This window comes from Platichthys flesus, chromosome 4 (genome assembly GCF_949316205.1).
Source record: "Platichthys flesus chromosome 4, fPlaFle2.1, whole genome shotgun sequence".
Classification (NCBI taxonomy): Eukaryota; Metazoa; Chordata; class Actinopteri; order Pleuronectiformes; family Pleuronectidae; genus Platichthys; species Platichthys flesus.
The window spans coordinates 1,831,125-1,845,293 of record NC_084948.1 but is presented as its reverse complement, the minus strand read 5'-3'; the positions used below and the strand labels follow the sequence as shown (position 1 = coordinate 1,845,293).

The window sequence follows — 14,169 nt, the reverse complement described above, 5'->3', positions numbered from 1 at the left end:
TTGCTAGTGACAGCCAGTGGATAGGGGTATTAGGTTTCCGTCCGTCTGTCCATTCAACGCTTGTGAACACTATATCTCAAGAACACAACAAGGGAATCCTTTGAATTTGGTACAAAAGTTCACTTGGACTCGTAGATGATCTGGTTAGAATTTGGTTGTTAAAAGTCAAAGCCTTACTGACGTGTTTTTGCTCTTTAGTACGTTATATTTCAGGAGCCCCGTCAGGGAATTTCTTCAAATTTCAGTACAAATGTTCACTTGAACTCAGAGATAGGCTGGCTAGAATTTGATGGTCAGAAGTCAAGGTCACTGTGACCTAAAAAAAAGTCATATCCTTGTGAAAGCATTATCTTAAGAAAGCCTCGAGACAGAACTTTCAATAAATGCTAAATATGTAGTTGATGGTGGCCTCACAAAACCTATTTTTGGCCTCCAAGTCTGTCTTCAGGAAGTTTCCTAGACTTTTGACCAGTTGTCTCCAAAGATAAACTGATTCGATTTTGTTTGTCAAAGGTCAAATTGACGTCAGATAATATTCAATGCAATATATCAGTGTTGTGCAATAGTAGGAGTAGAATTGACGTTGGCTAATTATTAATAATCATGAAATATGATTATTAAAATAACAATTATTTCTTAAAAATAATCAAAAATGATAAAGCTATTTATTAAGAATAGTAACACATTTAATTAGAAATGATACGGTTATCCATTAATAATAGTTAAAATAATTATTGAAAACAATACAATTATCAATTAAGAATAATACAAATCTGTAATCATTGCTTATTGTCGCGGGGCACCACCCTGGTTACAGGGACCAACAATTCAGTCTTTAAATATCAGTCTCAATGATATAAGTTATATTAATAATCTCAATATTTTAGTATTAATGATTATATAATAAGCAATGAAGGGTTTTAAGTTCGAACACAGGCTTTAATCACATACATATGCACAAATAATCACAGACTACAGATACTTTAATTACAAAAGCATTTATTAAAGGGGAAATAAAGTTATAATGTTATTCAATGATTCATCATTTTAACAAGTTCCGATATTTCAAAGATAAACACAGCAGCAGCACTTATCACAATTCAGAAAATACATGTAAAACCGGCAGTCTACCTATGTATGTCTGTCTCGGTGTGTGTGTGTGTGTCTGTGTCAAAGTGTCTCTCTGTGTGTGTGTCTATGTGTGTGCATGTGAAATAAAGTTAGTGTTTTTTAATGATTCATCATTTTAACAAACTCCCATATTTCAAAGATAACAACAGCAGCCGCTTATCACAATTTAGAAAACACATGTATTCATCTATGTGTATCTGTGTGTGTGTATCTGGCTGTGTCTATCAATGTGTCTCTGTGTCTGTGTGGGTGTGTGTGTGTGGGTGTGTGTGTGTGTGTGAGAGAGCGAGAGAGAGAGAAAAAGAAGGGGGCGTGGCGATGACGCAGTCACGTGGTGACGTCACATCTAAGATGGCGGCCGATCATGATTCGTGGAATCAAGGCCTAAAAACTCTCAAAATGGCGGATTGACTACAAAACAAGATCGCGGAGCCGTTATGAATTTAGAGCCAGAATGGGAGGAGAGGGAGAGAGGAGGCGTGGCAATAATAGACTCAAAATGGTGGTTTAACTTGCGTTTTTCAAATTGGAGTCTATGTTAATGACACCATGTGGCCGGAGCTCACAATGATGGTCGTCACATGAATTACACCAAGGGATTTTCAGACAAAGAGAATTCTTTGTCTCTGCTTTGGCGTTCGGCCGCATGGCTTCCAGATGTGTCCAGCCTCTCTAAATATAGATTTAACTATGTTACATGAACTGTATTCTAAATACAGATCGGATGTGTGTATAACCAGGTTTAGGAGAAAAGAGAAAGAGAGAGAGAGAGAGATCAGGAAACATCGTCAGAGACAACTTCTAGCGAAGCAGGCAGTCCAGTTACGTGAGATTTGTCTTTTAACAGATGTAAATCTCCCCACAATATCTCTGACGGTAACACGTTAAAAGGAAGTGACGGCTCGTTACCGTGCGCTTCTCGAAAACACAGTAGACAAAGGAACCGGATGTGACGTCTCGGTCCGCCGTGTAATGGCTAAAAACAGATCAGCGATCTACAAACAAACATACAATCAAACAAATGACACGCTAAGTGTTTAAACTAGGCTTTGCCCAGGCAATAAAGCCTCTTGCTGTGACCTCCGCGGTGTTGCTTGCGCGTGGGGCGCGGATTTCCGGGAGTCCAGTGAATGTCTCGTTAAACCTCAGGATGCGTGCGAACGGGCGGATTCCTGGAAAACAAATCAGTGTCCTGGCCTCTTAAGCGGTGCTCCGGTGGGTCTCGTGGTTGCAACGGAGATCAGCGCTGGGCCGAATCGAGCGAACTTCTCTTGCTCTTGGAATGGAATTCGGCTTCGTCTCTTCTGCAGGGATGAACAGCAGTTGACGCAGCTGTGGATTTGGAAAGAAAGTCTCTGAGCTCGTTCAGCGAGCGAGCGAGTTCCTGTGCACGGCCTTTTCAAGTTAAAAACAAAAATAGTCTCTATCAAAGTAAGATCAAACTTAAGATAAAAGACAATGAAAGAAATGAAAGAAAATAACTCTGGTTGCCCCCTTTAGCAACTAAATCATCTGAAAAGACCCGGAGGGGTCTGTTGACGTCTTCAGAGCAGGGAAAAATGGCCGTGATTATTGATGTCTCAATGGTTTTATTCTACCTGAGAGGTCCTGCCTCCTTGAGGTGCTGGTCATGGGATGATGCTGGCTTTAAGCCAATTGAGTGTCAGAGGTCAAAGGAGAGTGGGAGCGGCCAGGAGCAGAGCAGGAGTTTCTGGGGAGACCCCAGGGATTAAGTTAACACCAGAAGATACACTCTCCATGCTGGATCTTCGAGGGAGACTTTAGCTGGCTTCATCTTGGCTCAAAGGCCACACTTTTACGACCCATTGTGTGTGGATCCCACCACATGGTTAGTTCTGTAGGGACTCAGAAGAGAGTCATTCAACTGCAGGATGGCAATTCTAGTTTATCTATGCTTCACACATTCAATGTTGCAATATGAATCGGTTGGATAGAATGGCATTTATTTTCATATTAAGCAAGATTTCTCATGTTTTCCCCCTGGATGTAGGTTGCCTACACAGTTGCTTAATGTATAGAAAGGTTTTTGAAGTTCCAGGGGTAGAAGCAATCGACCCCTTTTTTTATAAATTATATATTAAGTGGCCAGAGGGATGAACAAATATTGGCATGACATGTATAATATATTAAAATAATTTACATGGTAAAGTAGCCGTGTAATAGAAATCCAAGGCCACTTGTGGTTTGATTTGAGCCTCTGCTCAGCAAATACACCTGTGATATCAAACTAAATCTCAAAAGTCTGCTGACAGGTCTGAGCTGCAGAAGCTTCAGATTGCCTTCACTGCTCCATAATGCTCTGGCAAGAAGTATTTTTGTGACAGTGAATGATGTTGATTGTAAGCAGATAATAACTCTAAATCTGTCTCCGTCCCATTTGTTGGACTGTCTGTCACTGTCCCATCAATAGAAACATTGTTCACGCTCTCCACAAAATCCGAGAATTGAGTGGTTTCTGCATGACAACGGCCTTTTGCGTGCACAAGGCCCCGGAAAAAGTCACACTCACAGAGGGAGGTGTGGAACCACACAAACAAATGGGCACACATGGTTTAATCACACACTGGCAGACAGACTGCCCACATTGTTTGTGTGTAACCTTCAAGCGTTTGTTCCCAAAGAGGCGGAGAAGGTCAGGCTCTGTGATCTGTGACATAACAAGTCATTGCTAACTCTGATCTTGCCTGTTTGCGCCATGTTTGTAAAATCCAGTCTGTTAATGAGGAGGTTAATTTGATGGTGCTGAAACGGAACAAATGAAACCTGAATTTATTCATCAGTGTGGAAATACATCACTGATCATACATGTCACGCAGGTCATGTGAACATAAACAGGTACAGATGAATGTGGACATAAACAAAACTTTGAAGTTTGCATAATGCAGCTGTCCAGTCGGCAGCAAATACAGGCAAACATCATAGTATGCTCTTTTCCAATCTGGGAAACCTTCATGTTCTTCTGAGGACGTCTAACCAAAGACTCACAAAAAAATATTTAACTTTGCACGAACAACCCTATGTCAATGATCTTAAATCCCCCTTCTGTACGTCATTTATGGTTTCTAGAACGGCTTACATATGATATTCAGAAGATTAGTGGCAAATAGTTTCAGAGGCAAATGGCCTATTGATATATGGTTCTTACAAAAAATTGAAGACATATTATCTTCTTTAGAATAGATACAATATTGGAGATCATGTGAAGTATAATTTACATAAAAGACAAAGATCCCTGTGTGCACAGGAGCAACCACCTGCCTGTATCGCTGGCAAATGAAATGCCACTAAAGACGAGGACAGACTGTGCTTGTTGTATGACTTCATGAACTTACAGTCTGTTTTCATTCGTTACTGTGGGGATGTGTGTCTTTGCTTAAGAGATCACTTTGTCTTCATTGTGGACATTTTGTCACATGGTTGCCTCACAAAAGGTTTGACCTTCAACTAAACCTCGACTGAGGTGGATTTTTGAGTATAGCATATCAGTTCTTGACTGATACTATTGTTGTCATTATCAAACCCATATTGCAAAGAAATTGAATTGAGGCTTAATATTTTAACAGTTTGACCAAAATCTTTATTTTTTAAAACAAAGATAAAAAGTCACAAATACAACCAAATATGTTAAAATGTACATGCATGTCTTCTCTGCATTGTTTATTCTGTAAAACAAAACTTTTCATATTTGTGCACATACACAAAGATACTGCTATGTCTGTCTGATTTTTATTGTGCAACTATTCATCAGTTTTGGTCTTACTGCCTGATCCAATTATCCTAAGTTTTCAAGTATCTTATATGACCACACCATTGGTCACACTCTTTCCTTCTGTCCAGACAGTTGACAATATGTGTTGATTGAATTATAGTAAGGTTTTTAATTCCCAGTGCTTTGAACTAGAGTTTGGAAGACCCCCAATAGAACCCCCTGTTTAAACAACTACCTGCTCCACATGTAGGCTCTTGGAATTAATGAATCTCGTCACAGACAGCAGAAATAAGGAAGTGAAAGGGTCTCAGGCCACGAACAGGTTAAAAGGAGGGAGGTCATTGGTGGTGCCTGGTCAGACACTGATAGGTCACTGCGCAGTGGTCTGCTCTCAGGGCCTCTCATCCTCCGCCTCCGAGATGCACTGATTTCAGTGTGTTATTCCGCCGGGCAAAACAAACCGCCACTGCTGCTCCGGATCTATTCGTTTATAAGCCTGTCGGCATGGATGGAAACCGTGCGTAAAGTCCGCCTGCGGTTTCGTCTGCGTGTGAGTCCCGCGAGGGGAAAAGTTTGTGGAAGTTGTGGAGGAGACGAGTCGAAGGTAAAGACGCACACAGTCTGAGGAAACGTGTCACAGTGTTTTCTATCTGTGTTGGAGCTGACTTGGCTGTTGTTTTGTCCTGAAATGTGTTTCGCGTCAGAGGATTAAAACGCACAAACCGAAACAACGTCGTCAATTATGTGTGTGAAGACAGTTTGATTAACTCAGCGTGAGACCGACTCACTGTTCATATACTGAGATTGATTGAATGTATCGATTTAGCAGCTTCTGAGTAAACAGCGAATTGATCACTGACAGGAAATAGCGGCACAGTCATTGGAGGCTGCGTGTTCCTGCGTGCACTCGCTTTTGAGTTTCTGCTGCTTGTGTGAGACAGGTGCTGCTCCAGGAATTGAATATAAATCAAAGTACAATGTTTTTAAGAGGGATCTTTTTTCCCCTGTATTGTATTTGTATGCAAATATTATTGTAGTTTATGATTCAACAAGAACAAACTAGTTTCATGATAATTTAAATTAATTATATCGGATTTCTCACATCAGTCAATAATATTTATCACGATAAATCTCTCATTATAATTTTTTCACAGTTCAATCACAGATTTTTTTCTCATGAGGGAAGATTGTGGTTTAAAACTCTTCTTTATGAGCAGAGAATGACAAACACTTGATAAACAGCACATCATTTAACACATCTTATTATGTGTTATGTCTCCTCACCGTCCATAAAAACTATATATCGATGATCAACCTTCGTTATATTTCTATTGATGAAATTATATTGCAATATAGTTAACATCGTTTTATTCCTCAGCCCGACTCTTGTTACACTTTCAAACTTAAGAGTCCTTAATGCATGAGTAATTATGCTGAGTTGGTCTGAAGGGGAATATAGGGTTGAGACTCAGTTGTTTGCTGTAAAAAACTGTAATAGAAGTCAGGGTTTCCCCCAGCACTATCTTGTTAAGGCGGCCGCCTTAACAAGACTAGGGCCCCGCCTTGACTACCAATGTATTGAAAAAAAAAAAAAAAAGTTGAAAAAAAAAAAAAAATGGCATTGATAATACTCAGGTAATACTGTTTACAACATTAGTCGTGCCAATAAAGTTTTTTGAGTGTAATTGAGACGGCGACATCTGGTGGTTGAATATATTGTTGCATAGTCTATCATAGTCACCTGTCAATCTACCGCCAGTGACGTGCGGTGAGGTCAGTGAGTGGGTAGGCACTGAGTTCTGAAAGCCAGATTTCTCTAAACCTATATATTGTTAAATGAAAAACAATAAACAACAAACAGGCACGCACGGCCGATTTCAAATAAGTACTACTTCTATTCAACTTAAAAAATAAAAGACAGCATTCATCATTATGTAGGACTACAGCATAACGGACAGATAGGGCCGCCTTCTCCAACGTGGAACGCCCTCTCCGTGCCTCTCCGCGGCTCCTCGGAGAGCTTTTCGTGCAGCTCTCCTTTTTCTAACTACACGTCGAAATGGCGGAGAGCCCACGGATAGCCCTTGGCTGTGATTGGTCCGCTAACGCCAGCATTTCGGAATGGAAACTTCCTGTTCCATTCCCTACATCACAATTAACCAAAATCACAACTACGACTATATAATTAATGTGACAAGTGTGTTAAGCCAGCGGCGTTGTCCGGCTGACGGTGGCTGGTTAGAGCACTTACGGCACGTGTGTACGGTCACATACTGTTATAACGAACTTTCATAACGTGGCTAGCGGGCTAACCACCATGCTAACTGCGGTGGGAACAGCGCAAAAACCCGCTGACTTTAATCCCACGGCTCATGACACTCTTTCTCAAACACCGTCAGGTTAGAAGCAAACACTTTAGATCGATACTAACTAACGGTAGTAGTTAGTATCGGGTGTCCCTGCTGACTGTGTGTGGAAGCTGGGGGGAAGCTAGCTGCCTCCGTGTAGCTTCAAGCTGTTGCAGCTGTTGAATTAGCAACGCAGTTTGGAAACAAGACCGGGGAACCGCTGCGTTAAGACACGATAACATAAGCATTATGACCCACTGGGTGTCACTTTATTCAGCAAAAACTGTCGCGTCATCAACATCCTTTTTCTGTTAGCTGCCATTGTTCACTGTGTGTGAGGAGCCGGGAGGACGTAAATAAACCTATCGTGGACTTCTTCTATATACCTCATGAGGTAGGCTTCTCTAAGCTCGACTTCAGTTGCGCCATCTACTGTTCTGGCGGTGAATTGTTTTCACAACAAAAAGGCTCGTAGAACTATAAATCAAAAAGGGTCCGTCCGCTCCGTCCGTCCGTCAGTCCGCAACGGACTCGGAGTAGCATACATTGGCCTTAAGCTGCGTAAATGTCTAGTAATATCTCGATTTTAATTGGTCCATGAATGATATGTAACGTAAAGGCTTATGTGGCATACCATTTACGTAAAAAAGGCACAAAGAATGATGCTTATTTGCGTACATGTTAAATCATACAGAATCAGGTGCGCATGCGCGAAAACTTTTTTTTTCTTGCCGTCCACAATGAATAGGCGGTTAATTTGAACGGAATCCGACATCACAAACTGTCATCTTCCGAGGCAGCTTGATTTTTCTTAAAAACCGGCTTAAACCCTATTTTGTAGTGTCTGCATGTTTTCCACAACATTTGTACCTACTGTTGTTTATTTATATTGAAATAAACAGTTGTTTATTTCATTCATGCGTACTGGCATCTTTGAGCAAAATACCCCCAAAAATTTTCGCCGCGCCGCTACGCGCCGCGCCAACAGCACCGCCACCTGCTTACCACCTTGACTGAGACATTTACTGGGGGAAACACTGGAAGTATCAAGTGTGAGTTCAGTTTGGTAGAAGTGTTCCCTGCTCCATCAGTGTTTTTCATCTCCTTATCTGCTCCATTTGTTCCTGGCGTTGACAAGTTTCCTCTGCACGTTACCACCTTGTCTGTAGCCTCCTGTAGAAGGTTGTTGTTAGGTTAAGGTTGATATGAAATATATAAGATGTTTCGGCTAAATTCTTTATAGCCAGCCCATTGCTTTCATTTTTGTTTTTAAATACTCTACTCTGAGTAGAGGAAGGTGGCCTATATGTGACATCTCTATCATCTCTGTATTGCTGGGGACCTTCACAATGTCTACTGTTTGGCGGATTGCCTAAGACATAACATTTTTATTGGTTGGTTTAATAATGTGAATACTATTCATCAGGATCTGGTTCATTTGTATGTTTGCACACACGCACGTAAACACACATATTTATGTACAGTATATGTTTATATGCAACCGGTGGTTGACTTTGTGAGGCATGATGACCTGAAATTAATCTTTCTGACATTTTCCTTTGATGCAGCAAGAATATGTGGTATTTAAAGCTATAACACAAAGTGTAAAAATAAGCATGTTAATGCTCTTTAAAGTGCACTAGATTAAACTTGACACTTGGCCATCTTATCAGAACACAAATGAAAGAGCACTGTCTCGATTCTCACTATTCCAAACCCTAACCCAGCATGTAGTGTGGGATTTTGTTTGTTTCAACAATTTGAAAATTACTTATTTGTAAACATCACATTCAGGTTTAAAACTGTTAACAAGACTCCTTTTGCAAGCAGTTACAGTTTATGAAGGTTTTAGAGCTATTTCTTAATCAACACTGATTGCAGCATCTGAAGTCTTCAAGTATAGTTGCCCTCATGTGAGCTTCACCTCATGAATCTCTTGTCTTTGAGTTTTATTGCTGTGAAAAGGCCTGTAGCTCAGCACAACATCAACATGCTCCGAACAAGAGCTGTTAGTACATAAAACAGTTTGTGGCTATTGCTGTGGCCAGCTCTGTCCCACTGAATGAGACCACTTTGAATGCATCTCACAGCCGATGTCTCCCGCCTTCCGTCCGCCCCTCTCCTCTCAGCTGTTTGTGACAGTCAGGCCTGGGAAAATGCCTACTAACTCCACAGGAAATTACTGTTCTAGAACAGACCGGACCATTGTTTGCAGTTGGCTCAGTTGTTACTCTTAAAAAATTATTTATTGTTATAAAACGTTTTTTACATAAACTGTGAAATTCATTTGTTTGTGCTCGCTCATTATGTAAATGATTTTTCTCCTGTGTTTTCTTGCTTTGTCCTGGTGAAGACCTCTTATAAAGTACGTTCTGAACTGTGTATCTATAGGCTTGAAACCTATTAAATACCATGGATATTTGCTAGTTTTTGTAACAGTCCACCAGCTCTGGAGGCAATGTAGTTTAGTTGGCAGGGGATGTTTATTTTTTTTTAATCTGTGTGACCTCGACATGGTTTTCCTGTGTATTGACATTTTTCAAGAAACGTTTTAAATCAGTTTAAATGCTGTTTTGTCGACTGAAAAGATCGTGGCAGTCCTTGACAGGCTTGTAAGTCAGTTTGAACACCTGACAATACAGGAGAAGTAAATATAGTCATTCATGAAATAAGTAATGGTTATAATGAAAAATGTTGTAATGAAACTGTGCCCTTCAGGGAATCCTGCATTAATTATTGACTTATGAGAAGTTCACGCTGTTAAGATGAGTTGTGAGCACAGATCTAAAAACGTGCTCACGGTGTGAGAGGAGGAGATCATTATATCTGCTGGAGCTCTAAAATGTACAGCTCCTGCTGATATCTCTCATTTCAGAGGAAAGAAACTGGTGCATCACTTTCTCGGTATGATAGATTATGGCAGCTGCTTCTAAAGCAAAAGAACGAATCTTCCAATTATTCATAATTCTAGATGTGGAAAGTTCACACCCAAGATTACCTCACAGAGTTTTTGGTCGCTTGTACAGCAACATAAACATCACTGACATTGGCGATACCAAATGTGAAAGTAGAGTATGACAGGGCCAAATGGAGTATGTCAGCAGCATTTCATCAACTTAAAATAATATAACATAGTCAGAACTAATTCACACATAGTTGCTGCCACAAAGATTAAAACACTGATAGATCACCGTGATCCACCAAGGTTTCTGTGGAAAATCTAGAGCTTCCAGTTTGATGCATTTATTATGGCTTATTAGGGCTGATAGAGATTAGATGCTGCAGAATCTGTTCAGACCCACTCAAAACTTTGGTTGTTTATATGCTACACAGCATCGTACTTTACTTGTGTATTACTTGTGTACAACCAGTGTCAAATATCGGCAAAATGTTAGCTACTAGCTTAATGTTAACTAGCTAAAACGTTTCTTCGTTGCTGCTTTAAAAACTTTACTTGACAGTGACAGTACAGCGCAACTGCTATTTTGAGGCCGCGAGATGAAGGTATCCATGGGAAAAGAAAATTGTAGTTTTATCTGGGTCAGACTTATATACTTTAAAGTAGTGGTATTGGGTTGGTATAAAGATTTGCATACTCGCAGATGCTTGGACTAGGCATTTTTGGCAGAATTTGAGGCATTTCAAATGTTGGTATTGGTATCTCAACATCTCTAAGTATGTAACATTTTAATCTCAGATTTGTTGACTTTTGCCTCTTCAGATCAGCCCTTCATTCAATGCACTTTTGAAACCAACTACTCAGTCACTCAATTCTTTTTTTAATCAGGTTCATTAAATGTCTTAAATTATTTTCATCCTAGTTGTGAGAGTAAACCAGTTAGGGTGTGTGTTAACCACAGTCTTCCATTATACCACATAGGTGACTACCGTATGTTCTCCTTCACCAGAGCTGGGCCTGTTTCCATAGTGTAACAGTGCTATTTTTAGAAGGAAGGGTGTCTAAATAAGAGATGAAAGTTCGAGTTTTCATCATTACAGCGAGTCTCCATAGATAAAAGAGAACATGGATAGAGAAGCCAAGTTTATGATGAGGATGTGGGACTCAGGATTTGCTGCCTGCTCTGATTGATAAGGATTTACTCTGATCATATCGCAATGCATAATACTTTTTTAACATAGCTTTATGTTAAAGTTTGTGTATAAAGTCAAATAAACAATGAGTAAGTCCTGTAACTTATAGCCCTGCAGCTGTTAATGTAACCTTAGGTAAGTAATAAATGACCTGAAATCAACCTTACTGTATTTAGGCCATATTTACAATGAAGCCATTTTACCATAAATAACTTAACTGGCTGGCAAGCAGAGCAGCAGCAGAGCTGGAAGAAAGAGACTGGTGTGTTTTCAAGCGAGTCATTTATGGCACAATGCGTTCCTTCAGTCGTCTTTACAGCGAGTCGTGTGCACTCGGATGCCAGTCAGACTGGAGCTCTTGTAAGATTTACACTGAAGTTAAAATGAGGTGAATCCTATTACGTGAGCAGATTTCATAATGTTGTCATGGCTTCACAGTGCATGTATGCATTTGTGCATCAACACTGAAGACGAGGGAAATGTAAGTCTTTTTTTTTATAATTCTGGTATTTGCTTCTTTTAGACATTTTGTGTGGAGGCTAGTGCCGTTAGCATGTTGTGCCGTGTGTGTGAGGGGGTGGGGGGCTAGTATGTAGTGGTGGTGCTCCCACGAGCTGCTACGAGCTCCGGCCGAAGCTAACTTCCAGCCCAGAGCTGCCGTGGGAAAAAATCAGCGGCACAGTACTAACGGGAGGACACGCGAGCGGGGGGGAGAGCGCGGAGAGCACAACACTCACGAACCTAACTTCCAGCTGCAGCTGCTGCTATGGCCGCTCGTTCAAGATACCGGAGGATGTTGTTGTCATAATGTGCGGGACTAGAACGATTATTCATTTCCAGCCCTAGTTTGGGGAAATGTGTCCTTGTATCCTTGTATGCATGACAGTAGTACAAACATGAAAAACATTGCTGCTTTTGGTGTTCAGGCAAGCACATCTGTTCACGGTGCTAGGCTACATCACGTAGCATGCTAGACGGACCCACCAAAGATGCGCACACATGGAACGCAGCTTTCTATGAAAACACTGCGACCTCACTACAAAAGTACAGGTTTGTTTACTTCAGTTACTTCGTCATGTCATTGATTGTGTCTCCGTGTTAAGTTGTAACAGCATCTCATTTGTTGTGACTCCATGGATACTGTGTCTGTTTTATCATAGGCACACAGAAAACTGTGCTGCACTGTTGTCGGTGTTGGGACCTCAGCTGTAAGAGACCTCGCTTGGAGGAGGGAGAGGACAACCCAAGTTGTTCAAGTATGGACTTCAGAGAGCCACAGGATGCTACCTATGATCCTGATGACTCGATCACAGTCTTGACTGAGTCAGAAGATGTGACGTGAGTGACTCAATATTTAATCTTAACATTTCAATAATCACAGATTACCATCCTACACTTTTTTAGCTGTTGCATCCTTTTGGTGAAATCTTTGTCTTTCTAATAGAATGGAATCTTCCAACCCTGTTCATAAGACACCCACATATATTGTCTATGAAAACTGCCTCCTGGAGCTGTTTGAGCTGTGTCCTGTGTGCCGGCGGGGGACAGATGTAATATATAAACAGGGCGAGTGCACAGCAAAGCCGGTGAAAGCAGATGCAGCCTTCCGTGAGTCTCGAAGGCTCTATTTAAAATCCAAACAATGTACAAACAGTATGTGAAACATAAATAACATATCAATTAACTGCTGTCTTTAAATTGTCATCACGATTTAAAGACCATTTATTTAACGTCTTCACGATAAATAGAATAATATAATTATAAAAAGAAAATAATAAATACAAAAAAGTGCAAAATGTCCAACTTTTTCCCCAATTTGTATTACAGATTACGTGGATAACCTGTTGGACCTCATCTTTCACGAGGTTTTTCAGGACCCGGCCCCATATGTGAATGAGCTGCTGAAGATCTCAAAACCTGAGGATCTCTCTGCCAAGTATAAGAAACCTGACAAGCAGGAAGTTATAGCCAGCTATGTGTCGAGTTTCAATCAAGTGCAGGTCTGAACCCTGTATAACTTCCCTGAGCATCAGGGAACACTCTCTGATCTGGAGCACCGAGCAGGAGGGCAGGACCACCCTGATTCTCCGGCCCAGATGGCCTCAACACCAGCTCACAAAGCTTCTGTACGCCAAATACCTGTAACGGCTGAGCAAAGTTCACATTGTATTTAGAGAATAAAAGGTGACACACAAATATAAAGTGTTCCTTTGTTTACAGTATGGCTACTGATGGCACAAATTGTATTATTGTAATCAATGTTTTTATTATACTTGGTATTTTTTGTATTTATTACCTCTGTCCCAGCCAGTACATGTAATAACTATGATTAAAAAGCTCTGTGGCAATCTTTCTGACAATAAAAGTTTATAGAAACAGTTGTGTGCTTTAATGTTTGATATGTAACATGTCAACAATTGACACGTGTAAGATGAGCAGTTAGCAAAGTAATACAGAGGGAAGAGTAATTTATGTATTTTATTCCTCAGTCATATTTGTATTGCAGAAATGACTGATATCTCATGCATAAAAAAAACAAAACTTACTGCTCTATTCCTCTTAGACATGAAGGCCCATAATATGCCCTATAGATGTTGAATGCATTCTGCAGTGAGAACACATTCAAACATACAGGCTAATTAATGGAGGTAAAAACGTTATGTCCTACACCTCCATGAGAAGGGGGAGGGATGAGAGGGGTGAAAGAGGGTGGGGTAATATGGGGGCGGGGTGAGAGGGGGGTAGGGCCCTCAAAACGGGTTGATCTGAGGTCTGTTTTAGACAGAGTAAAAAGGTGCTGTTTTAAATTATCCTTGTGGTATTTTTACCAAAAAGTGTTACAGATATTTCATTAAGACCCCAAGGAAC

General features: G+C 40.6%; 1 protein-coding gene across 5 annotated transcripts in view; it reads left to right on the top strand.

The window, feature by feature from the left end:
- The window catches only part of LOC133951358 (uncharacterized), a 35,118-nt gene extending 21,331 nt beyond the window's left edge, over positions 1 to 13,787 (top strand). Inside the window, exons 1-5 of one of the 5 annotated variants that reach the window (XM_062385259.1) lie at positions 5,253 to 5,465; positions 12,228 to 12,351; positions 12,462 to 12,639; positions 12,746 to 12,954; positions 13,129 to 13,785. In XM_062385259.1, the coding sequence (XP_062241243.1) occupies positions 12,291 to 12,351; positions 12,462 to 12,639; positions 12,746 to 12,954; positions 13,129 to 13,307 (627 nt within the window). In that variant the 5' untranslated portion in view covers positions 5,253 to 5,465; positions 12,228 to 12,290 and the 3' untranslated portion in view covers positions 13,308 to 13,785. Of the gene's footprint in view, positions 1 to 5,249; positions 5,466 to 11,883; positions 12,352 to 12,461; positions 12,640 to 12,745; positions 12,955 to 13,128 lie in introns of those variants that run through there. The other 4 variants (XM_062385260.1, XM_062385262.1, XM_062385261.1 and 1 more) reach the window with 4 other exon arrangements.
- Positions 13,788 to 14,169: the final 382 nt, after the last annotated feature.